The sequence below is a fragment of the Typopeltis vanoorti genome, chromosome 20, assembly GCF_054136105.1.
Source record: "Typopeltis vanoorti isolate ZY-2024b chromosome 20, IOZ_Tvanoo_1.0, whole genome shotgun sequence".
In the NCBI taxonomy this organism is placed as follows: Eukaryota; Metazoa; Arthropoda; class Arachnida; order Uropygi; family Thelyphonidae; genus Typopeltis; species Typopeltis vanoorti.
The window spans coordinates 6,883,550-6,909,246 of record NC_143568.1 but is presented as its reverse complement, the minus strand read 5'-3'; the positions used below and the strand labels follow the sequence as shown (position 1 = coordinate 6,909,246).

The window sequence follows — 25,697 nt, the reverse complement described above, 5'->3', positions numbered from 1 at the left end:
GTGATTTGAATTACTAAGAGGTGTCACCTGAACAAGAGTACCTGGAAGGAGGACTATTTAAGAAGAGATTAAGTGTGTTGAGTGAGAAGAGGATTCTCAGGATTTCTGGTTGGAAGCTGAAGATGTGTTTTATGACACTGCTTACAGCAAAAATCTGTCTCACTTTCAGCTTGGTCAATGAAAATCATAAAAGGGAGCCATTTAGAATTGTGGACATTTAATTCACCAAGAAAGACAAGTTTGCTGTTTGTAAATTATGACCAAATGAAATTGTGCTTTGAAGATAGGAAGTTAGAGATCGGAATGATTTTCAGAATTGGGAGAACAGAAAAGGCAGCAGATGAATGAAACAAAATGTGGCAAAGAAATCTTAAGCCATAGGAGGTTGAAAAGGTGAGATTCTAAGTTAGATATTCTTTTGCAAACCATGTCAGAATGTACAAAGAAATAAGTACCTCCATTATGGCAGAAGAAGTCATAAAGATTGTAATTTGGACATTTAAAATGGGCTGTGATTGATTTAGCAGAAATTTGAGGTTCACTTGGAAACAGAATATCAGGTTCGAATGATTGAAGGTAGTGATGCACCTAATTTAAGTTATTGTTGATGGATGTTGGTAAAGTGCATATGAAAGTTTTTTTTTGTTTTGTTTTTTTAAATTTTTGAGTATATTTTATTTTCATTATTTATTTATTTATTGGAAGAGGAAAGTTTATTTTAACTTAACACTATACTTATTCAGGTTGAGTTTCATATTTATTGTTACAAAAGGTGAAGAGAAAAAGAAGGGGAACATGCAGTGGGAGATCAATACTCTAGAACATATTTCCTATACAGAGTAACCACTTTTCAAACCACATGGCTACAATAGTACTCCTTGAATACCATTACACAGCCTCCCTCCAGGCATGACTTGGCAGTGAGATTATGAGCCAATTCACCAGGATGCCTCCTAAAATCCTCATGACCATCTGGTTTGGTCCTGTGTGCTAACCGACATACAGCAGTAAAGCAGTTTATTGCTTTACTGCTGTACCCTCGAAGGTGGAAGAGGTATTGGATCTCAGCAGTATGTTTTGCATGTCCATGATGGGCATCACTCACACTACCATGTTGAAAGTTGAGGTGGTGGGTTGTCTAGGAACCAAACACGGCAATAACCAGATAATGAAAGTCATCTACTATCTCCCTTCGCTGCATAAAACTTGCTGTTTCCAGAGCCCTTTTAGTAGAAACAGGCCATACCATGGCAAGGCTGGGTTACCTTGACCTGGAGAGACTATATATTGCACATCATTGATCCATAATGGTCAATGATGTGCAAAATAATGTTTTATCCTTAATAAAACACATCAAGCTTATTTATATAAATACTAGATCCATTCTTTATGACATAGACTAATGTATAAAGTGCCTTGTGCATGTTTCTTAGAAAGCTAGAGAGATCTCTGTACATCTGTTTAAGAGTACACGAGAATACATTCACTTAATCATTAAGGCAAGTCATAACCAGCATTCCACACTTTGGATACACCTTTAGGATTAAAAAAAAAAAAATCAAAAGTTAGGGAAACTAGTTTTGGAATCAGCAGCAGTGAAATGCTTCTAGAACCTCCAGTATGTATAGCTGCATGAATGTATCTAAAATTTTGGAGACAGTCATATTATTAACCATTTCCAACCCAACAGCTGCAAACTTCTCCTTTTAACCAATATTAGAAGGTGCCAAAAGAGTATTTTATTTCATTACAGTTTGAATGCTTTCCAACAGTCATTATGGTCTGTTTTCTATGAGAAGTTGTTTATACTCTCTAAACATGCTGGTTTAAAATCCAGTGAAATATCAGCAACTATCAATATTAATGGATATAGCAGTTGCATATAGAAGAAAATTTGTGATCATCCCTAATAAAAACCATATTTTTATTGTGTTCATGCTGGGAAATGTCATGCTATACTAGTTTATATAATGAGAAAATACAGTGGAATGCGTTAATTATTATTATTACGGGTATCTCCATGGAGTTAGTAGACTCATCGTGGGAGACCCAAACTATCAAAACAATATGTATCATATCTCTTCTTGAATTCATTTACAGACGAAGAACTCACAACTAAGTCAGGTAATGCATTTTACTCATTCACCACCCTCCAGGCAAAAAACCTCGTTCTCACACCCTTATTAACCACACTTTTCCTTAATTTCCAGGGATGATCTCTTGTTCTTCCATCACTATCACACAGCTGAAACATTTTCCCTGCATCAATCTTATAAAAACCTGTTAGTAATTCAAATATTTCTATCATATCCCCTCTTCTCCACCTATCAACCAACCTCTGCAATCCACAAACTCTCAATCTATCAATGTAGAGAAAATGGTTAATGCCAGACTTCTCTGGTATTTAGAAAGCAACAGTCTTCTTTCCACTACACACTGTGGTTTTCGTAGCCACCGATCAACTTTAGACCATTTAGTTTTGTTAGAAACTTGTATAAGAGATGAATTTCTGAAGCGAGAACATCTTGTCTCTGTTTTTTTTTTTGACATGGAAAAAGCTTATGACACAACCTGGAGATATGGCATATTAAAAGACCTCTATAACCTAGGTCTCAAAGGACACCCCCCCCTCCTGTATTTATTAAAAACTTTCTGTCCAGGCGAACTTTCCAAGTCAGAGTGGGACATACGCTATCTCGACCATATCTTCAAGAATAAGGTGTTCCCCAAGGCTCTGTCTTAAGTGTAATAACCCTTTTTGCTATTAAAATCAATTCAATCATTGAACAGCTTCCTCCCACTGTAGACAATGCTCTATATGTTGATGACTTCACAATCTACTGTCACTCACGTAACATGAGGGTAATTGAAAGACAACTTCAGCAACAATTGATCATGTCTCCCCGTGGGCTCTTAATAATGGGTTTAAGTTTTCAACAGAAAAAACTGTCTGTGTACACTTCTGTCGAAAACACACTCATCACCCAGATCCTGAACTAAGAATGGGACCTACTGTTATTCCAGTAACTACAGAAACCAAGTTCTTGGGACTCATTTTTGACAGAAAACTTACATTTCTAGCACACATTCGTCAACTAAGAGAAAAGTGCAAAAGAACTTTGAACTTCCTTCGCACTCTATCCTCTACTGGGTGGGGTGCTGATCAAGCTTTGAACTTATACGTTCAAAGCTGGATTATGGGTTCCAAGTCTATGGTTCGGCAAGATAGAGTAACCTACGATGGTTGGATTCCATCCATCATCAGGATATACGGATAACTACTGGTGCCTTTCGCACCTCACCCACTCCAAGTCTCTATGTAGAAGCAAATGAACCGCCTCTATCACTTCGACGGAAACAGTTGTCTCTTAATTACGCCCTAAAAATAAAATCTCTCCCAGATCACCCTACATGGAATAGTATCTTCTCTCTGCATTGGGAAGCTCAATATCGCACACATCAAACTGCTGTACATCCTTTTGGTATGCATATTAAAGAAACTGTGCAAGCTGTTAGTATAAATGTTGACAACATTAACTACACTAAACAGCATTCCTCCATGGCAGGTTTGCACACCATCCGGCAACCTCTCACTTGTCAGCTACAGAAATCTTATACCCCATCATCCATTTACCTGCAATTGTTTAATGCACACAGAGCAGCACATGCTGATTTCTTACCCATCTACTCTGATGGTTCAAGAACAAACACAGCAGTACAGCCAACACCTCTGTTGGCTGTACTGCTGTGTTTTCTGATATTATCTCAAATCAGATCCCACCTGACTGCAGTAATTATACAGCAGAGTTGCACGCCATTCAGCTTGCACTTGTGCATATAAAAGAAAACTGCTACCAAAAGTGTATAATTTATACAGACTCATTGAGCTCTTTGCAGGCTATCTCCTCTCCTATGTATAATCCTCATCCAGTACTTTATGAAGTGCTACCCCTGCTTCACAAAATGAAAATCCTTAATTTCGATGTTCAGTTCTGCTGGATTCCCAGCCACATCGGAATGAAAGGAAATGAGGCTGCAGCTGCTAAATCAGCCCATACCTTCTCCACATACTATTTGACAGTTCCATATACAGACTACAGACAACTTATAAGATCAAAGCTAATTGCTCAGTAGGAGTTAACATGGCAAGAAACATCAACAAACAAATTATATAACATTAAACCTGAAATTAAACACTGGCATTCTAGTCAACGTACAAAGAGAAGGGAGGAGGTTGTCTTTGCTAGGCTCCACATAGGTCACAGTCACCTTATGCATTTGCATTTAGTGAGAGCTGATGACCCTCCCATATGTGGAAAATGCAGCACAAATCTCACTATTCATCATATTCTGGTAGATTGTCAAAAATTTACATGAGAGAGGAATGAAATTTTTACCTATCTAACCAAGCCATATACACTCAGGGAAATGCTAGCAGACTCAGGCAAATTGCATGATCTTTTTAATTTTTTAGAAAGAATTAATTTGTACAAACACATTTGACCGTCAATTTGTTTAGATGTAAATACTTTTGCTTATAGCAAAAGTATTTACGTATTTACTGAACTTTTATACATATATTATTTATTAGGTTAAATCTGACCAATTATGTATTACCTTGGGCCTTGATCTTGTATATTTGTATCACCCTGCTGTAATTTTGTTAATATGTAAATACCATAATGCTAAACTTAAATTTTCTGCATCAATGCTGTATAATAATTCCTTTCTGATTCTTTAAGTATTGGTATAATAATGTTTATTGTAATCTTACTAGATGTAGACACTGCTTTCCTTGACTTATTTTGTATATACATATGTTAAGCTCTAGTTATCTATGTATGTACTGCTGAAACCTCTGCAGTAATTTTGTTTATATGTAGATACTGCATCACTTAACATACATTTTGTGTATGCATCTTATTTACTACTTTATTTTTCAAATAATCATGTAGTGCTGTAGGACATCTTACCTATTTGTGTATTTTCTAGTAATTCTGTTTATATGTATCCTAAATTCCATTTTTACTGCATTGCTAAATTTAATTTTCATCCATGCATATTATATAATAATCCCTTTTTACCTATTTTTGTGCTGCTATAAAGGCATCTGTTATAATTTTACATATATGTAGATACAGCATTCCTTGGCTTAGTGTTTCATATATTATGTATTAACTATTTTTGCACTACTGTAATAACCTCTGACCTTGTGTGTTGCTGTGCCTCTGCAACAGTTCTGTTTACCTAGATATGCTGCTTTATGAAACTAGATCCTTGTACGGACATATTGTTAACAATTCTCTGTAAATGCTAATGTAAATGCTACCCTTTAGTATGGCACAGTATGACTTTTGTAGTTTTTGTGCCAAATAAACTATAAACCAACCAACCTCTTCTATTCAGAAGCTCTCAATCTTTCAATGTAGGGAGCATTTTTTACATCACTCACCAACTTAGTCATTCTCCTCTGAACCCTCTCCACAACCTCCTCATCTCCAAGGAATCCAGGTGACCAGACTTGAGCACAGTAATCCAAATGTGGAAGTATCAACATGTTATAAAGGGAAATAATAACCTCTTTATCCCGGGATGTTAGTGTGTTCCTTAATAACCAAGTAATGCTATGTGCAATCTTGGACACCTTAGCAATGTGTCCCCTGAACTTCGTCTCCCTATCCACGAACACCCCTAAGTCCCTAGCCTTATCAATCTCATGGCGTCCGTTCCATTAATGTAGTACACAGCTGGTAATCTTTAATCCCAAAATGCATAATTTTACACTTTTCCACATTGAACTGACATCCATTTCCTTTTGCCCATTTTGCCAGCTTATTTAAATCATCCTGCAAACTCTCAACATCAGCTTGATTTTTTATTGCACTACCCAACTTTGCATCATCAAGAAATGGCTTAAAGCCATTTCCTATATCACTTATGTACAAATTAAACAACGTTAATATTTCAGTGATCTATAATGATTGTTTTAAAAAGTATTTTATGAAATATTTTTTGTAACTATAATATATTTTATAAAATATATTATAAAAAGTTATATTAAATAAATAACAATTTAATAATTCAATACGACATTTTATGAATTAAAGTATTTTGTCATTTTTAGTGTTGATTTTAGAGCTGCAGCATGTAATAGATTGTCTGATTAATTAAAGTGGTTAATTCATCTTTGCGTGCAAAGTATAATTATTTCTTGATCATCAAGTTGATATATGTATACTACTACTTAATTACAGAGCACTTGCTTTCCTGTATCCATTTGGAGCCACATTAAATGTTGCAAAACCAGCAGTTGCTGTTCTCTCTACAGGAAGTGTGGCATTTCCACTTAATCGACCAGTTTGTGCTCTCCATGTTAATCAAGTAAATCAGTTTATCAAATATTAAGCTGTCAATGTTTTTATATTATATATATATGTATATAGAGTACTTTATGTGATGCAGGTAGCTTTCTTGATAAATATTTAAAAAAAAGATTTTTTTTAAAAAAATTTCTTTTTTGTTTTCTTTATATTAACCTCATACATGAGACTGATAATTAAGGGGGTAAAAAAAAGACTAATATGTTCTAAGGGCGCATTAGTATCTCTATCTGTGTGTGTGTGTGCACATGTAATTATGGGTTATGAAAAGTTGATGTAACCTATTTGTGGCCTAGAATAGCTGTAGATTTATACACCTTGAGTTAACTAGGTGAGAATGCTCTTCCAGGGAGTAGAAGTTGATGAAATGAAAGAAGGGGACTTTGAGTTTTAAGGATACTTATGTTTGAAACATAATGGATTTAATTCGCATATTGAGCAAGATGAAAAGCTAGTTTTAACATTAATTGTAATACATTTTTGTTCTGAATAATAAAAATAGACAGAGCAGAAATAGTGCATAATAATCAGTGAGGCAAGTGCTATCTGCAGAATCACTGCTGAAATTAGGATGATGAAAAATGCCTCCAAACTTTTTTTGAAATTTTTTTCCCATATTTGCAACTGCTTTATAATAGCTTGGTATTATTCCATGCTATGCTAATTGATTTATATGGTTTCACAGGTTGGTAACTCTTGATGATCCTGTAATGTTTCTTCCATAGAATGGGTAGTTTGACAAAAATAAAAAATTTCAGATGTACATGAGACCTGCACTAATATCCCCCCCCCCCCCCCCGAAGTACATTTTGACCAACTCAACTGAATGCAGGAAGTTTGATAATATGTTGATGGATTTGATCATGACTCTAAGTTGAAATCTCAAGATCTCTGCATTCAGCACAGATAAACACATAATGTATGGTGGGACTTCTTGCCCACATTAATACTCAAGAAGATTTCTGTCTTTTTGAGCCTTAGTATGGATAGGATTATACTCATCTATAATTCTTTGGGGCTGAAGTAAAGTTTCCATATTTTTTATTTATTTTCTGTCTGTAGAACAAAGACGGATATTTTCTTGAAAAATGATGCACTGAATTTGTTCCATCTTCGTTTGGCCAAAGTGCATTTTACATTTAGCAACATTGAAGTAACATCCCCATTGTTTAGCCAAAAGTAACAACCTTTTAGAGTCCTGTTGTTAAAAAAAAAAAAAAAAAAAAGTCACATCAAAGTTTCCTGATGTCCTTTTTATGAAGATTTGTTCAGCTGTGTGCTGATGATTTTGTATCATCAGCAAACAGTTGCATTCCCTTAAAGTATATCATCTGTATATAAATTAAACAATAGCAGTCCCAGAATAGAGCCCAGTTGTACCTCATGTGTCACCTTTCTCTTTCAGGATTATTCATCCCCATCCTGCTGAATTTAAACAAAAGTCTGCTATATGGTATTTTGTCAAATGGTAAAAAAATTCAGAAAAATCACTATATAAGCATCTCTTTTGGAAATACATTTGTCATCCTATTTTAAAATGAAACCAAGTTACTGAAGTGATACTTCCCCATAATAAATCGTGGTTGTTTTCTTGAAAGATTCCTATTTTCAACAATCATGCTTTATATTCTAATCAGTCTCTCTGACACCTTACACCTGATATACACAATTGTACATAAAGACAATAATCAATAAAAATTAATCATTATAATAATTATCTATAAATTATCTCAATAATTAATGCTTAGATATTTTGAAAAGGTGCTTAAATTTGACAGTATCTGAATGTCCCCATAGAGGAGTTCAAAGAACAAATGTTGTGGGAGTGAAATGGATGTGCAATCTTAAGCAAGAAATCCCTAAGAAGATGATGGGGAAGAAATATTGACAATAAGAGTGAGAGGAGTTATGAAATATATAAAGTGCAGGTCTGAGAAGTTACAGGCATTGTATGGAAAGCTAAATTGGTTTATGAAAAGAAATTGACTATGGAGGCTAAAGCAACCCAAAAGAATTTTATCATTATGTTGAAGAAATAATGAAAGTGGAAGAATAACTTGAGTGTCCATTTGTGTCAGAAATAGATTGTTCAAATAATGAATACTTCACTAAGATCTATCAATCGGGTGTACTTAATATGGCATCCAGTGCTGCTACTACATTGGATGAAAAGATGGTAGTGTGTGAGAATGATTCTAGAGTGCTTATACATAACTGGGATAAGAATATGGCAGTAGTGACATATGGGATCAGCACATGTTTAGGAATGTTTAGCCAAATATGCTTGGCTCTTGATATGTTTGTATAACTTGATTCTCAGCTCAGGAATGGAATGTATGATAGCTCTGTTGTACAAGGGTAATAAAAACCATTATCTTACTACTGACCTGTCACTATCTTTGGAGTGGTGGTGGAGATTTTAGAGAAGTCAGTAAGAATTGCATACAGGAATGGGTTGACACAGAAGCTTTACTTTGCAAAGAACATGATAGATTTACTCAAGGGAGGTCATGTTTTAGCAATTTGCTTGTATTTTATAATAATGTTATGGGCAAGTTGGTTAAAGGGAATGGATACACTGTGATACTATTAAACTGTGTTAAGGCATTTAATAAGATACCACATTGATAGGCTGTTACATAAACTGGAGAATATTTGAGTGTGTAATATAAACTATTGATAAGTGAGTGACTGAGAGACAGGTATCAAGCATAATATGGGAGGAGGGTGACTCTGCCAGATTTAAAGTGACCAGTCCTTGGGCCATTGTTCAATCTCTTCATTACTAATATTGGGAGAGACCTGACAGAAGATGTTTAATTGTAAGTGAAGGTTTCTGTGGTTTAGAAGTTCATAAGGCATATTCAAGTAATTGGACCACATTTTTTTTTTTTTTTTTTTTTTATTAAGCTAAAAGCACAATAAAGAAATAAAACCTGACAAGTTTCGTAAGTCGTTTGACTTGCATCTTCAGGGGTAAAAGGTAACTGAAAGTTAAAACAACAAAAAAGAGATTCAAATTTCATATTATACAGTTGTAGCTGTCTGTAGTTGTAGATGTTTAATTGTTTGCTGATGGTGCAAAGATAAACAAGGCAATCAAGGATGTTTCTTGATATACAGTACTTACAAAATGATTTGAATAGGCTGGAAGTGTGGGTTAATGATAATGGTTTCACTGTAACGTTATGCACTTTGGCATGATTAGATTTCCAACAGCATTTTACAAGAAACTGATGAGGTTAGGAATCTTGAAGTTATGGTGGAAAGGAATTTAAAGATTACATTGCAAAAATTACAAATACAACTCCTTATAATAAAACATGATAAGGAAATCAGTTTTCCTTACGACCACACCTGGACTACTGTATGCAGATTGTCTCTGGGGTTCAGAGGGGATCTGGAAATGGCACAAAGATTTCAGAATTATGAAATATAGATTATGAGGACAGATTGGGAATATGTAGATTTCAGACACTGGCAAAGAAGAGAAAGAGGGGTATGCCAGTAGCTTATAGAGGCTATAAACTTCTGAAAGGGTGTTATTGTTTATCAGATGATTATATTTTTCATTATGTGAAAGTTTGGAGAGGACAGGGCAGGAAGAAACTATAGAAGTTAAGTTTATGTGCAGTTTAAAAAAAAAAAAAAAAGGATTAAGAGCTGGATTAAGCTCTCTCTCTCTCTCTCTCTCTCACAGAACAGTGAGTGACTGAATGGAACAGTTTGTCTGGTGAAAGAGTGAGTGCATCTAGTGGGAATGAGCAATAGCACATTTTCTTTATGGATTTCCATATCCATAAACAAAATGTGCCATTATAAATTAGCCAAAACATTTAATTTGGCTACATTAAAAAAAAACTTGGCTCACTTTAAAGCCAGTATAGAAAACCTCATACTTCAAGACATTGACATAATGGTCAGTTTTGATGTCTCTTCTTTATTCACTAATGTCATACTCAAAGATAGCTTAGATCTCATGCAAGCCGTATATCCTCGGGATATATCAGTCCTATTTCAGTTCACCACACACTCGGGCTATTTCATTTGACAAGGAAAAATTCTACAAACAGATAGAACGGACAGCAATGGGTTCTCCACCCTGTCCAACTTCTTCATGGTCTCCATGAAGAAAAAGCCTTAAACCCTGCCCCACATAAACCCACTGTCTGGCTACGTAATGTGGATGGTGTGTTCTGGATTTGGCCACATGGCCTGGATACACCCGACAACTTCTTAATACATCTAAACAAAGAACATCCCAGGATCCAGTTTATCTTAGAAAAAGAAAACAACAGCTTCCCATTCCCAGACACTTTGATTACATGCTAAAAGAATTTTATCATTATTTTAGCTTAATGGATCTCTGCATTCTCTGTTTACAGAAAACCTACACATATAGGCAGATGCATTCACCAGCAGTTGCACTCCTCCACTCTCACAACAATATGGAATTATAAAAACCCTTTATAACAGGGCAAAATTAATCGTTTCTGATAAGTGCCCTAACTACTGATCCTGACAATATCCTTAAGACTTCTTGGCCAATGGTTGCAACCCCCAAAATATATTAAAACCCTGTAACTGCTATTCCCTTGCCTTGCCCTTCAGAGCAGAGATTACTCAAAATCTATTACCATTCCATGTATCTCCAGGATACATCTGAAAAATTAGCAAAAATCCTAAGGAAATACAATCTCATAACCACTTACAGGTCGCATAAGAAACTGGCATCTTTTATCTGCTCCACTGAAGACCAGCCACATCCCATAGACCTGCCAGGAGTATACCAGGTCCCTTGCAGTTGCAAACTGTTTTACTACAGCCAAACAGGCAGAACAGCCAATATCAGGATATCTGAACACGAAGATTACATCTGGTTCCACCAATACAGCTACTCTGGACTTGCTGACAATGCTTTGGACACCCACCACAGGATATGCTAGAAGAAAGTCGCTCTATTACACTGCAGTAAATATATATATATATATATATATATATATGAAAGGCTATTCCTCGAATCTGCTTCAGCCCTGAAAAATTTTTCAAACCTCAACAAATTTGTGAGCATGAGACTGCCCAAAATTTGGGAAGCATACATCCTAGGATCTTCAGCCCAACAAGACTACCTAGTTTTAGCCCACTAGAAGGCACTATTTTAGAACCTTAGTCCCAACTTTTGTTGCCTTTCTTCAGCCTAGTTTGTCCAATGTTAGTGCCTCCATGCACATATCATTGTTTTTTGTGATCCCTGATGATGGCAATGTAGCTTTGCCAAAATATAGGAAATTATTAACTGAAGTTTTTTATAATTAATATTTTAATATATGTTATTTTCTGAAAAATTAATGATTATATCTGCAGCCATTACTTGGTTTCTGAGCACCTGGAGGTGATCCAGATGTCACATGAATCACTGCATTTATTTAAGAATGATATCTAATTCTGTATTTGTATATCATCTATACTTTTTTTTTCCCAGAAATCTGGAGGGAAATTAGCAGTAATTGGTTCTGCTCATATGTTTTCAGATCAGTATATTGACAAAGAGGAAAATAATAAGATTAAAGTAAGTGCAGTTTTCTTTATAGTTTATTTACCTTTATGTAGTGTACAATGACCTCTGTAGGTTTGACAGTTTAGGTTTAGAATGATTTTAGAAAATCGAAGTCAGGCTAGCAATTGCTTTGACAAGAAGATATGTAATTAATAATGCCATGACACAGTTGTCGCTTATTCTTATTTATCTATAATGTGATGGTCACAACACTGGTTATGATAAATTGTAATTGGCTATGTATAAAACCAGGAAATCATTTGCATTCACTAAATTGCTGAAATTGGACAAATTCTAAATTAAAGAAGGAAATTTCTTAAAAAAACTTGATAAAAGTAATACAATAAAAGAAATTGAGTAAAAGTTAATGAAAATTTTTATAATAACAATGATAGAAACAAGCTTATGATATTTCTCTTCAGAAATATCAGAAGTCAGACTCAGCAGATAATTGCAGACTGTGTCGTGTCGACTTTTCCTTAAAATTACCTTTTCTTAACTCTTAATACACCATTGGCCATACCTCTGACTAGAATGAAACTGAGGTCTTGTGAGACAAAGAATTGCAAATGGCAGATGCCAACTTCTTTGTCTCAACTCTGGCTCTATCTCCCTTTTCAAACTCAGAGAAATTTATTTGTTTTAGCTGCGCCACTCTGAATCCTAGGATATACTGAAAATTATGACCAGGGAGTTAGAAAAAAGTCAGCGTTCACTCTTCTCAGTAAAGTTTTGTAACTTGCAATCGTGACCTTAACTTAAACTGTTTCCTGCCTTTATGTGGTTCGTTTTACTTTGTAAGCAAGTGCAGTAGTTCTAGACACAGGGCAGACAAATTTCATAATAATAACAAAACAATTTAATTACACTGATTATATCATACAAATGCAGTTATATAAGCTTGGTTAAATCATTCAATTAGAATACACATGTAAATCATCACACTCTCGTGCACATAGTTAAATAAAACACTCTTGAAATTTCATGTCTCAGAATACTAAATCTAAATTATATATCACAGAATACTAAATGTTAAAGCTTCTATCACAGAATACTAATTCTTAATTTTCAGTTACTTAGTCTCATCTCGCTATTAATTTCACATAAGATTGCTTTCTAGATTTCCCTTAACAGTCCTATCCAATTTACATTTTAGATCTTTCCCAAGATCTGAACAAACTTAAATAATTCTCTTACAAACACATATTACAAAACATTGACATATTCTCTTTTTTTATAATTGGCCACAGTTCTAGGAATGTCTTTCAATACACACACTTCAGATCTTCACTTCTAATTCACTAAATAGTAGATATAAAGTTCACCTTACCGGTTTACAGCATTTTCTCTCTGGGCCACTTCAGAATTCTTTCATCAGACTATTACCTTGACTTTCTCTCTGTTACTTCAATTGGAATTCTTCACTCTTGTTTTCCACCATTAAAATCTGCTGGGCTTTCTTTTGTCTCCGACTGGTAGTTTCTCTTTGTCATGCGATCATATTCTCCAATTATGAAGGGAACCACGTGGAGCCTCACTACCAGCCGGACGATCCATGGCACAGGAATCAGCAGCAAGAAAATGTCTCCAAAAGCCTCGTGCGTAGCGAGACTCACTTTTAAACTATGCGCCGTTTCCTTCTGTCGTCATCCGTGCATGCATCATACGCTCCTTGCTTCTCCCAGCACATAGCGCCACTCGCGGCAAACTACTAAAACTCTCGGAACTTTACATTGAATGAAGGGGGGGGGGAGCATCGTTCTACACAACAGATATACCGAAGTTGGCCATTTCATATTTGGTATAGTATTTTGATTTTCTCTTTTCCAGCAAATGGTTAGTTGTTCACATACAAATTTCCGACTAAGTAACTACTATATTTTTTAAACACTGAAATTCCACAATACTAAAATAAAATTGTACAAGACTTAATTATAATTTTATACATGTTCCTTGATTTCTGGTAGATTATTAGTTTTCTTATTTAAGCGATAATAATGTTATGTCTTCCAACATAACAACAGCATTATTATAATACTATCTTTTTATTAATATTCAGCTAGTAGTTGTGAACATTCCTATGAAATCTATTATTAACAATTACTGCATCTCTGCATGAATAGTACTAATAAAGATGGTGAATTGGAAGCACTTAGGATATTGCATAATCTCAATGCAAATATAGCCATGAGATTAGGTGGGATGTCTGTTTACATATTAGGAGAATGTACAAAGGAATTGGCATTGCCTCTGACTAGGTTTAAGTCTCAGCTCTGGGAAAGTTCCAAAGCAGTGAGAGGAATGCAAAATAATTTTGTTATATAAAGGAGGCCTATAGAATGAAATAGAAAATTATAGACACTTCAGTCACTGGTGGTGGTAAAGGTATTTAAATAGTTGGAAAGAAAGAATTCAGGACACCACATGGATAAAAATGTGATAGTCTTTATTGGGGGGGGGAGAGCACAGCTTTGTGAAGAATAGGTCATGCCTTAGTAATTTGCTCACTTTTTATAAGAGAATTATAGCTTAAGTTGGATAAAGGGGAAATGGCTACATGTTGATACTAATGGATTTTGCAAAGGTGTTTGACAGAATACTCATTCGAACTTATTATACAAATTGGAGCAAATAGAGTAGATGTAAAGCCAAAGTGTAATCTAGTATTATAGAGGAACAAAATATGGAAGAAAGCATGGAACTAGTGGTGTGCCACAGGGATTTTGTGCTCAGATGTCTGATGTTTAATTTGTATAGAAATGATACAGGAAATAATTTGAATAGAAATATTCAGCTGTTTGTTGATTATACAAATTAGAATACCTAATTTTGTATTTTAAGCAACTGACACAATGAAAAAGGAAAAGTTGGTCCTTGTTGGGGATCTAAATAGCAGAGTAGGAAATGATTGTGAGACATACAAAAATATTTTGGGAAAATTTGGAGAAAAGAACAAAGTTAATAATAATGGCAAATACCTGTTGGATTTCTGCTCAGGACATGGACTCGTTATTATTAACACAATGTTCCAACATTAATATGTGCACATATTTATGTTGGAAAGAAGAGGCAAGGAATAAGAAAAGTCTCGTTGACCATGTTATTGTTGATAGTGATGTTTTCCCATTGGTTTTCCCTCTGTACACTCTGTACTAAGAGTGTACAGAGGATTTGAAATTGGAAGTGATTAGGATAAAATTGAATTTCCTACTGAAAACAAGAACATGTAAGAAAGTTTTAAAGTGAATAAAAGTTGTGCAGCTCTCAGATGTGAACTGTAGACTAAAATACACAAACATTATTCAAGAAAAAATGAGAGTTTGAGAACAGAAACCAAACCTTGGAGAGTCAGTGGCAGTTCCTGAAGAAAACATTGATTCAGCCAGAGAGGCATGTGGTTAGGTTGTCTGCAAGGATAGAAAAATTAGAATGCCATGGTGGACACAGGAAGTTAAAGAGGCAGTGAAGGGAAAAGAAGAAAACATATCAAAAGTTCCTGAAAATAAGTCAGCTTGTGCTCTTAGAGAATACAGAGACAAATGTAAGAAAGCTAAACAAAAGTCATGAGAAGGCTTTGGTAAGAACATAGAAAATAAATATCAAGAAGGTGGCAAAATATTCTGGAGGTTGTTGAAAAAGCTCAGAAATGAAGGAAAGAATGCTGTGAAAGGAATTAGAGATGATAAAGGTGACATGAAAACTGGTGAAAAAGATATCCTTGATGTATGGAGTGATTACTTGGAAAAAGTGCTAAATGAAACAATCAGTGATGACAGCACAGTAGTAAAAAACACTCAACAGACATGCAATCAGGAATACATATCCATACTTGAAGTAAAAAAAGCCATCAAAGGCTTGAAATGTGGAAAGGCAGCAGGAGTAGATGATATTCGACCAGAAATGCTCAAGTATCGAGGTATAAAAGTCTTACAGTGGCTGCACTGCATAGTTCAGAAGACCTGGACGGAGGGACGAATTCCAGTTGAATGGAGTAGAGCTCTCAGAGTACCCATATATAAAAAAGTGAAATAAAACTGAATTTGAGAATTACAGAGGTATATCCCTATTATTATGTTGGAGGTTTAATGGACTTTTTACAGCACTCACAAAGAATTAAAATAGAATTTAATACTTCCTATATTTCGTCCTAGTCACTAGGACATCTACGGGGATTACAAAGACAATTAATGTAACATGCACACAAAAACTTACAATACTAAGCCCAACCACGTGGGTGACAATAAAGTCCTATCTAGGTGGAGCGCCCTCTAAGGGCAGTTGTAGGTGGCCTGGAATGTAAGGTGGGACCTCTGGCGATGACTGTTTCCCAAATCTTCGGAAGCTTAATGCAACCGTATTTGTTAAGATTTGGTTGGTTTTTGAGAGCTGCTGCTGCTTCTAAGAAAAGTCTCTCTTTCTTGAATTTGCTGTGGTGGAGCATTTTCCACCACAGCAAGGAGCCAATGGCGGCGTTCGTCACTGCGAGGGCGGCACGAGAAGAGGCGATTTGCTCGCGTAGTAATGCTAGTATACGCGTAGTATACAAACGTGCCAGCTTAGCATTACTACGCGAGCAAATCGCCTCTTCTCGTGCCGCCCTCGCAGTGACGAACGCCGCCATTGGCTCCTTACAAGCGGAGCTCTCCACCGTTCTTAACCCTGAACTCTGGTCGATTCTCTCTGACATTTCGGAAACTTCCGCACAGAGAGAATTTCAGAAAATAAAAAACAAACACGTCAAGAAATACAACAGCCTGGTTAAAGACAAACCACAACCACAAATTCAACCACTCCAGACAGTAATAAACCTCTCGTCCAAAAGGCTCAACGATTATGCCGTCAGCGCCCTTTGCCTCGGCCGTAATTTTGCCGTCGCCCCGAGAGAAGTGCCGGTGCTCGATGTTATGGTTAACGTCGAACGGGGGATCGGTCGCTTACCGTCGGAAGTAGCCAACAACATCAGACTCGACGTAGCCAACATCCTCGTTCACTCGTCGCCTCCAAAAAGTAACTTATCTTATTCCCAAAGCATGGCTCTCCAGAAACTACGCAAAGAAAAAAGTATCGTCATCACCAGAGCGGATAAAGGTAATGCCACAGTTGTCCTTAATACCAGCGAATACAATCGTAAAATGAACATTATCCTCCGCGATCGCGCTACCTACATCCTGCTAGAACACGACCCCACAAAAACGCAAGTTAAGAAATTAAAAATCTTACTTAAAAAAGTAACCTCCTGGCCCCCCGACGTCACGAAAAAACTTAAACCTTTCCGCTCCCGTCCCCCCCGAATATACGGTCTACCAAAAATCCACAAACCTAATTCCCCACTCAGGCCTATAGTAGATGCCACCAATGCACCGTGTTACAGACTGTCTAAACAGCTGGCCAACTCTCTGTCCCCCCTCACCGGAAATTCAGCTTCCTATATAAAAAAACTCTACTCACTTTAAAGCCCTCACAGAAAATTTAACCTTGAATAATAGACATATTAGTAAGCTTTGATATCTCCTCCTTGTTTACTAATATTCCCTTAACTGACACTTTATCTCTCTTAGAAAACGTTTTTCCCCCTGACATCTTAGATCTCTTTTCCTTTGCCATCAACTCTGGGTATTTTGCTTGGAATAACAAAATCTACAAGCAGATAGAGGGAACCGCCATGGGCTCCCCCCTCTCACCCCCCCTTGCCAATTTCTATATGGAAGATTTCGAAAAACGAGCCATAGACTCAGCCCCACTCAAACCTTCTATCTGGCTAAGATATGTAGATGATGTGTTCTCTATTTGGCCTCATGGCCCAGACACGTTAGATTCCTTCCTTGGTCATCTCAATAGCCTACATCCAAGAATCCAGTTTACTATGGAAAAGGAAAAGAACAATTGTTTACCCTTCCTAGACACCTTAGTCACGCGCCTGCCTAATGATACACTTGCCTTCACTGTATACAGAAAACCCACACACACAGGCAGATACATTCACAAACTCTCCCACCACCACCCCTCACAACAATATGGCATCATTAAAACCCTTACCAAGAGAGCCCACAATCTTTGTTCCAGTGGAACCGCCCTCACTACTGAGCTTAACCACATACACAGAACTTTCCTCTCCAATGGCTACAGCGAACACAGTATCAAAAAAATAATCAATTCCTCCCCCATTCCTCGTCCCTCTCATCAACAAGAATTTAAAAATGCCATCACCATACCCTACATCCGTGGCACTTCGGAAAAAATAGCTAAGATACTAAAAAAGTATAACCTACACACAGCATATAAGCCCTACCGCAAACTGGCTACCCTTATCCGTTCTACGAAAGATCAGCTCCCTCCTCTCTCTCTGCCTGGAGTTTACAAAGTACCCTGTTCCTGTAAGCTTGCGTACTTTGGACAGACAGGCAGATCAGCATCCATCCGCCTAGAGGAACACAAGTCGTACATCGTTAAACACAACTATGGCCATTCAGGCTTGGCTGACCATGTTTTGGACACCACCCACAGAGTATCATGGAAAAAAACCACCATGCTCCACCACAGCAAATTCAAGAAAGAGAGACTTTTCTTAGAAGCAGCAGCAGCTCTCAAAAACCAACCAAATCTTAACAAATACGGTTGCATTAAGCTTCCGAAGATTTGGGAAACAGTCATCGCCAGAGGTCCCACCTTACATTCCAGGCCACCTACAACTGCCCTTAGAGGGCGCTCCACCTAGATAGGACTTTATTGTCACCCACGTGGTTGGGCTTAGTATTGTAAGTTTTTGTGTGCATGTTACATTAATTGTCTTTGTAATCCCCGTAGATGTCCTAGTGACTAGGACGAAATATAGGAAGTATTAAATTCTATTTTAATTCTTTGTGAGTGCTGTAAAAAGTCCATTAAACCTCCAACATAATGTCCTCACAGCACTTAAGCCTCTACACAAGAGGTATATCCCTACTGAGCATTCCTGGTAAGATTTATTCAAGTATACTTGAGAAACGGTTGATAAGGATTCTGGAAGGGAAGCTTGGTGAAGAACAAACTGGATTCAGGTCAAACAGAGGCTGTCAGCATCATATTTTCACTTTAAAACAGGTAGTTGAGAAATCATGGGAATATAACAAAGATCTGTATTTAAATTATTTGGACAATAGATCAAGTGTTAACTAAAATATTTATTAAACCTACTAGTTTCACCAAACTTTAGCTGTTGGCATCTTCAGGGTACAAGCACTTAGGTTAAAAAAACATTACACAAATATGAATAACTGTAAAATTCTAATGATTATAGTTGCAAACGCATTATTCTAACGATTGTTTTTGCAACTATAATTGGTGAAACTAGTAGGTTTAATAAATATTTTAGTTAACACTTGATCTATTGTCCAAATAATTACTCTAGTTAGATGATCAAGAAAATAAATATTCATTATGATCTGTATTTAAGTTTTGTAGATCTGGAAAAGACATATGACAAGGTGCCAAGAGAGAAGCTATTCGAAATGCTACAGTTATATGGTGTCAAGTATCATGCAATACTTAGTCTTTATTTGAGTTTTAAGTCAGCAGTTAAAATTGAAGTTCAGGAAGATGGTTTAATGTTAAATCTGGTGGTGTGAGACAAGGATGTACATTATCCCCTCTGTTATTCATTATCTATATGGATCACATTACGAAGGAAAGTGGTATTAAACCTGATATCAAAATTAGAGATGTTAATCTCAGCTCTTTACTCTATGCAGATGATGTTATACTTCTAAATAAATATGCTACAAGTCTGCAAGATTCTCTGACTAAATTGAATAACTGTTGTAATAGATATGGTACGAAAGTCAGAAATAACAAGACAAAGGCAAGGAAAATAGGCAGAAGCATTGAAAATATCAACTGCATTTTGAATGGAGAACCTATATAACAAGTAAAACATTTCAGCTACTTAGGCACGATTTTTAGTAAAGATGGTAAATTAAATATGGAAATAGACAACAGATTCAACAAAGCTGGTATGGTAGGAAGTCAACTGAATAAATTTATATGGAATAAGAGAGAAATTAGTCAAAACACTAAATTAGCAGTATACAAAACAGTGTTCAAAAAAATTTTAACTTATGGATCTGAGAACTGGGTTAGAAATAAAACACACTTGACCAAAGAATACAGACCACAGATATAAGTCTTGAGAAAGATTAGAGGGGCGAACAGATAGCATCAGTGGCAATGTCATATTAAAAAGAAGGATATTAGGAAAGAATCTGATATTGTTAGCATCCAGGAATGTATTAGCAGAGCTAATCTTGGGTGTTAATCAGGTCACGTAATCAAAATTGGAGAGGAAAGATTAGTAAAATGAGTGTTCTCTGCCAGGTTGGCAAGAAAAAGACCCAGAGGATTACCAAGATATAGGTGGATTGGTACAGTAAAAAGTACCTTAGAAGATAGAAATTTAAGATTTGATAATGTTGAAGTCTTGACTGGTAACAGATTAATTTGGAGGAAAATTGTAGATAGGAAGTTAGTAATGGTATAAGTTTCACGTAGTACTATCATATATTGTACACCCCTTGAGGGTACATGTCAGGAATTTGATGATGATGAATTTATATTTCTAATTTACTAGTCAGTTTTGTGAACATATTGAATAAATTTCATGGACAAATTGAGCTGTAGAAATGAAATGGGATACATTATTTAAATTAAGGGGATATTAAATCCCATATTGTTTTAAAACCGAATAAGAAACACAAAGATTGGAATCAAAGAGTTTCATGCCGAATATAGTAACTATAAATGTATCGGCGACTACTAACGTAAGCTAAAGCACGTAGTTCAAGTACGTAGTACAAACTAGGGCAACTCATTGCAGAGGTGGAGAAAGTTCTGATTGCTATTCTTAGTATTTTCCATAATGTAAAACCCATCTCCTAGGAGATGTATGATGTTATACATTATGGTGGGAGGTCACTACCCAGACCAGTTTAGATCGTTATTGAGATCTCATCAGCGAGTAACTAGACCAAAGTATAATACTAAGGGTATAAGGGTAAATAATTTATGGGTGCACCTTTTTGACAACTCGTATAGCAGAGTATATAAGTTCTTTTCGCTATACCCTTAGTATTATACTTTGGTCTAGCTACTCACTGATGAGATCTCAATAAAGATCGAAACCGGTCTGGGTAGTGACCTCCCACCATAATGTATGACATCATACATCTCCTAGGAGATGGGTTTTGCATTATGGAAAATACTAAGAATAGCGATCAGAACTTTCTCCACCTTTGCAACTAGTTGCCCTAGTTTGTGCTACGTACTTGAACTACGTGCTTTAGCTTACGTTAGTAGTCGCCGATACGTTTATAGTTACTATATTTAGCATGAAACTCTTTGATTTCAATCTTTGAGTTTCTTATTCGGTTTTAAAACAACGTGGGATTTTATATTCCCTTAATTTAAATAATGTTTTACATTGCTGAAATGAAGCCTATTGGCTCTTTACTTTAAATAATGAAATGGGATACATTTAAATGAATTTGGTATAAGACAGTTTGAGAAAATTGTTGCTCCAAGAGAGAGTAATGACTGAAGTGAATGGAAGCAAGAGCAGGAAAGTAGTAGGAGAGTTTGTGAATGGAGTGGTGAAGAGAATAAGAGAGAAGGAACACAAGAGAAAGAAATGTGTGTGTGGGGAGGGGTTGACATGCTTATGAAATCCCATGATCAAGGATCATTGTTATAGGATATAAAATATTTTGTCCTCATTGACTAATTTAAAGGTACAGTAGATCTCTTATGTATGCTTCCCACAGTTGATTTAATATCAGACCTTGGTTTTTAATACACTGGGTTGGACATTGTATCATCTCACTAACCTCTTTAAATTTGCATACATAAGTATTCAATTCTATGTATGGGATTGTGGTGATGCATTGCCCAATAATATGGTGAGTGTGGAGATAGCGAATGCATTTAGGTCACAGTATGATGAGGTGTGTGTGTGTGGAGAAAGTGACCTTTTTCAGTGAGTCCCTTGACTCCATTGAGGTCTGATTATGATAATAATTAAGGCAATCTAGAGAACTTGCAGGATGAAGTAAATAAGTTGACATTATGGGCACAAGATAATAGATGTCGGTTTAATGTGGAAAAGTGTAAAGTTATGCATTTTGGTGAAAAGATTGGAAGCTGTATACATTAATGGAACTGTAATCTAGGAAATCGAAAAAGGGATTTTGGTGGATAGAAAATTGCAGTTCATAAGGCATATTGCAGTGGATCATGGTAGCTTCGAAGTTTACTTGGTTTGTGAAGAACACATACCAACAAGTAGAGATAAGGAAGTTATCATTTTTCTTTATAAGTCCTAGATATGCCACATCAGGATTTATTGAGCACTGGTCTGGTCACTTGGGAAGGAGGAAGTGCTGGAGAGAATATAGATGTGAGTCACCAAGATATTGAAAACTTAGTGAATAGAAGGAAGGAGGGGACATCATTGAGACATTTCAGTTGGTAAGATGTAATTATTTGATTAATGTAGATGAGATTTTTCATAGAATGGGTGGAAATAGTTTGCAAAATGCTCTCTATAACAATAGATTGAGACTTTGTTGGTTGCAAAAGTCCATTAATAGGTGGAAAAGAGGAGATATGATAAGCGTTTAAGTTATTAAAATGGTTTTAAAATACTGAAGAAATTTTTCAGTGCTGAGCTAGAGTAGGCAGAACAAGGAATTATTCCTGGAACTTTAATAAGAGTGTGGTTAGTAATGGTATGATGACTGGATTTTTCACGTGGAGAGTAGTGAACAATTGGGATAGCCTGCCAGTATTTTGTGAGTCCATTCAATCTATATGAATGCATTAAAAGAGAGGCAGGATAGATATTGTGTGGATAGTATGAGCCTTCTTACTCGATGGAGGTTTCCATGAACATGAATAATTGGTGTGTGTGTGGAAGCATCCTTCATACAGGCATGTATATTTGTACTTGTACTGGAATGCCAATATATGCTTCTAATTAAACATCATATAACTTAGGCTTCAAATATTAGGTTTAAAGTGAAATTGCTTCTAGTCATTTGCAACTTTTTCAGAAATTAGGATTCAGCTGCATCATCTAAGATGGGCTATTTCATTAGATGTCAATGCAATTAACAATTTAAATTAACAAATTAATAATTCAAAATTCATATTATAGTATCAGGTCATCCCAAAAGTAATGTCATTTTTAGCATTAAGTTTTTGAAGGGATATAAAAGATAAATCACTTGCTAATTTAATCAAGTATATATTTTCCATTTGAATCAGTAACACTCTTCTGAAAGCTTCAATAATGCTTTCTATAGTATTCAGGAGGTTTTGAGGCAAAGAAGTTGATTAGTCACAATTTCAGTGTCTCAAATGTATGTATTGTTTTTCATTAATGAAATGTTGCAAACTTTGAAATTGCTCTATAAGTGGTAATCAGAAGGGGCAAGATCAGGGGAATATGGAGGATGTGGAAGCTTTCCCAGCCAAGTTTCTCAATCTTGGTACAGGTGATTCTTGCACTATGATGGTGTGCATTATCATGATGAAAAACAACACCCTTTCAATTAACCAGAGAACACCTCTTTTCTTTCAGTTTTTCATTTAATCAATCGAATTGTTCGCAGTATATTTTCACCTTCTTTAACTTCACCGGAAGTTAAAGAGGCAGTGAAGGAAAAGAAAAAAGCATATCAAAAGTTCCTGGTGAATAAGTCACCTTGTGCTCTTTGAGAATATAGATACAAATGTAAGAAAGCTAAACGCTGTGTAAAACTAGCTAAACAAGACTTTGGTAAGAACATAGAAAATGAATATCAGGAAGGTTGCAAAATATTCTAGGGCACTGTTGAAAAAGCTCAGAAATGGAGGAAAGATTGGTGTAAAAGGAATTAGAGATGATAAAGGTGACATGAAAACTGGAGAAGAAGATATCCTCCATGTATGGAGCAATTACTTTGAAAAATTGCTAAATGAAACAAGCAGTGACAGCATTGTGGTAAAAAAAAACACTCAACAGGCATACAATCAGGAATACATATCCATACTTGAAGTACAAGAAGCCATCAAAAGCCTGAAATGTGGAAAGGCAGCAGGAGTAGATGATATTCGACCAGAAATGCTCAAGTATTGAGGTATAAAAGTCTTACAGTGGCTGCACTGCATAGTTCAGAAGACCTGGACAGAGGGATGAATTCCAGTTGATTGGAGTAGAGCTCTCAGAGTACCCATATATAAAAAAGGGAAATAAAACTGAATTTGAGAATCACGGAGGTATATCCCTACTGAGCATTCCTGGTAAGATTTATTCAAGTAAACTTGAGAAACGGTTGAGAAGGATTCTGGAAGGGAAGCTTGGTGAAGAACAAGCTGGATTCAGGTCAAACAGATGCTGTCAGCATCATATTTTCACTTTACAACAAATAGTTGAAATTGTGGGGGAAAAACCAAAGAACTATATTTAAGTTTTGTAGACCTCCAAAAGGCATACATTAAGATGCCAAGAGAAAGACTATTCAAAGCACTACAGTTATATAGTGTCAATGGGACATTATATCACTCAATGCTTAGTCTTTATTCTAGTTGTAAGTCAGCATTTAGAATTGAAGGAAGTACAGGAAGGTGGTTTAATGTTAAATCTGCTGTCAGACAAAGATGTACATTATCCTATCTGTTATTCATTATCTATATGGATCACATTATCAAAGAAAGTGGTATTAAACCCGATATAAAAATTGGAGATGTTAATATCAGCTCTTTGCTTTATGCAGATGATGTTATCCTTCTAAATAAATCTGCTGCAAGTCTTCAAGATTCCCTGACTAAATTGAATAACTGTTGTAATAGATATGGTACGAAAGTCAGAAATAACAAGACAAAGGCAAGGAAAATAGGCAGAAGCATTGAAAATATGAACTGCATCATGAATGGAGGACATATAGAACAAGTTAAACATTTCAGCTGAATTTTTTAACTTATGCAGAATTACATAAGTTAAAAAATTCAGCTAAAATGTAACAGTAATACACAATTATGATTAGGAGCAGCATACTTGACAAGTAGGTGATAATAGCAAATTTTGTGAGTCTGTAGAGATTTGAGATGTACCTAGTGCGATGAGAATGCTGAAAGAAAAAGTTTTTTGACATGGAGAACATGAAATAATTGCTGGGAAAAGTGAAAAAGAAGAGCATGGGAGTCTTTAATGCAGAGTGGATTTTTCATTTCATTCTAAATTAAGTACTGAGAGAGAGAGAGATGATTATATTATTCATCTTGGTATCAGATTGTTTCAGATGAGTCTCAGTGCATTATACTCATGTCTCAAATGCATATTTTTACATAGTAAGTGAACCTTTTATGTTGCTTGCTTGGATTGTTATATTTTGGCAAGTGCATCGTGCGATGTCATGTGAATATTTTCCAATATTTAACTTATTCTTGTGGAGATCTATTTCTCTAATTTATTTTAAAAATAACCATTAGAGATTTAGCAATGTCACAAAGATACCAATTAAATTACTTTACAGGATGTGATATTCCAATTTCTGACCAGTGATGATATCAAATTAAATGCAATAGATGCTGAAGATCCTGAGGTAAGATTTTAATTATCAATTTTATATTTATTTGTGCATTTATTATAAAATATGTAAAATTTTCAATAATCAAATAGGAATAAGTTAAGCTATTCAGATTGTTGAATTTTGTAGATGAATTCAAAATACAAGGAATGATACTTTCTTTAC

General features: G+C 35.7%; 1 protein-coding gene across 1 annotated transcript in view; it reads left to right on the top strand.

The window, feature by feature from the left end:
• IFT52 (intraflagellar transport 52) overlaps nucleotides 1-25,697 on the top strand; it is a 203,819-nt gene that overhangs the window by 78,990 nt on the left and 99,132 nt on the right. Inside the window, exons 7-9 of the mRNA XM_090410486.1 lie at nucleotides 6,255-6,381; nucleotides 11,863-11,949; nucleotides 25,479-25,547. Coding sequence (XP_090266612.1) covers nucleotides 6,255-6,381; nucleotides 11,863-11,949; nucleotides 25,479-25,547 — 283 coding nt within the window. The remainder of the gene's footprint in view (nucleotides 1-6,254; nucleotides 6,382-11,862; nucleotides 11,950-25,478; nucleotides 25,548-25,697) is intronic.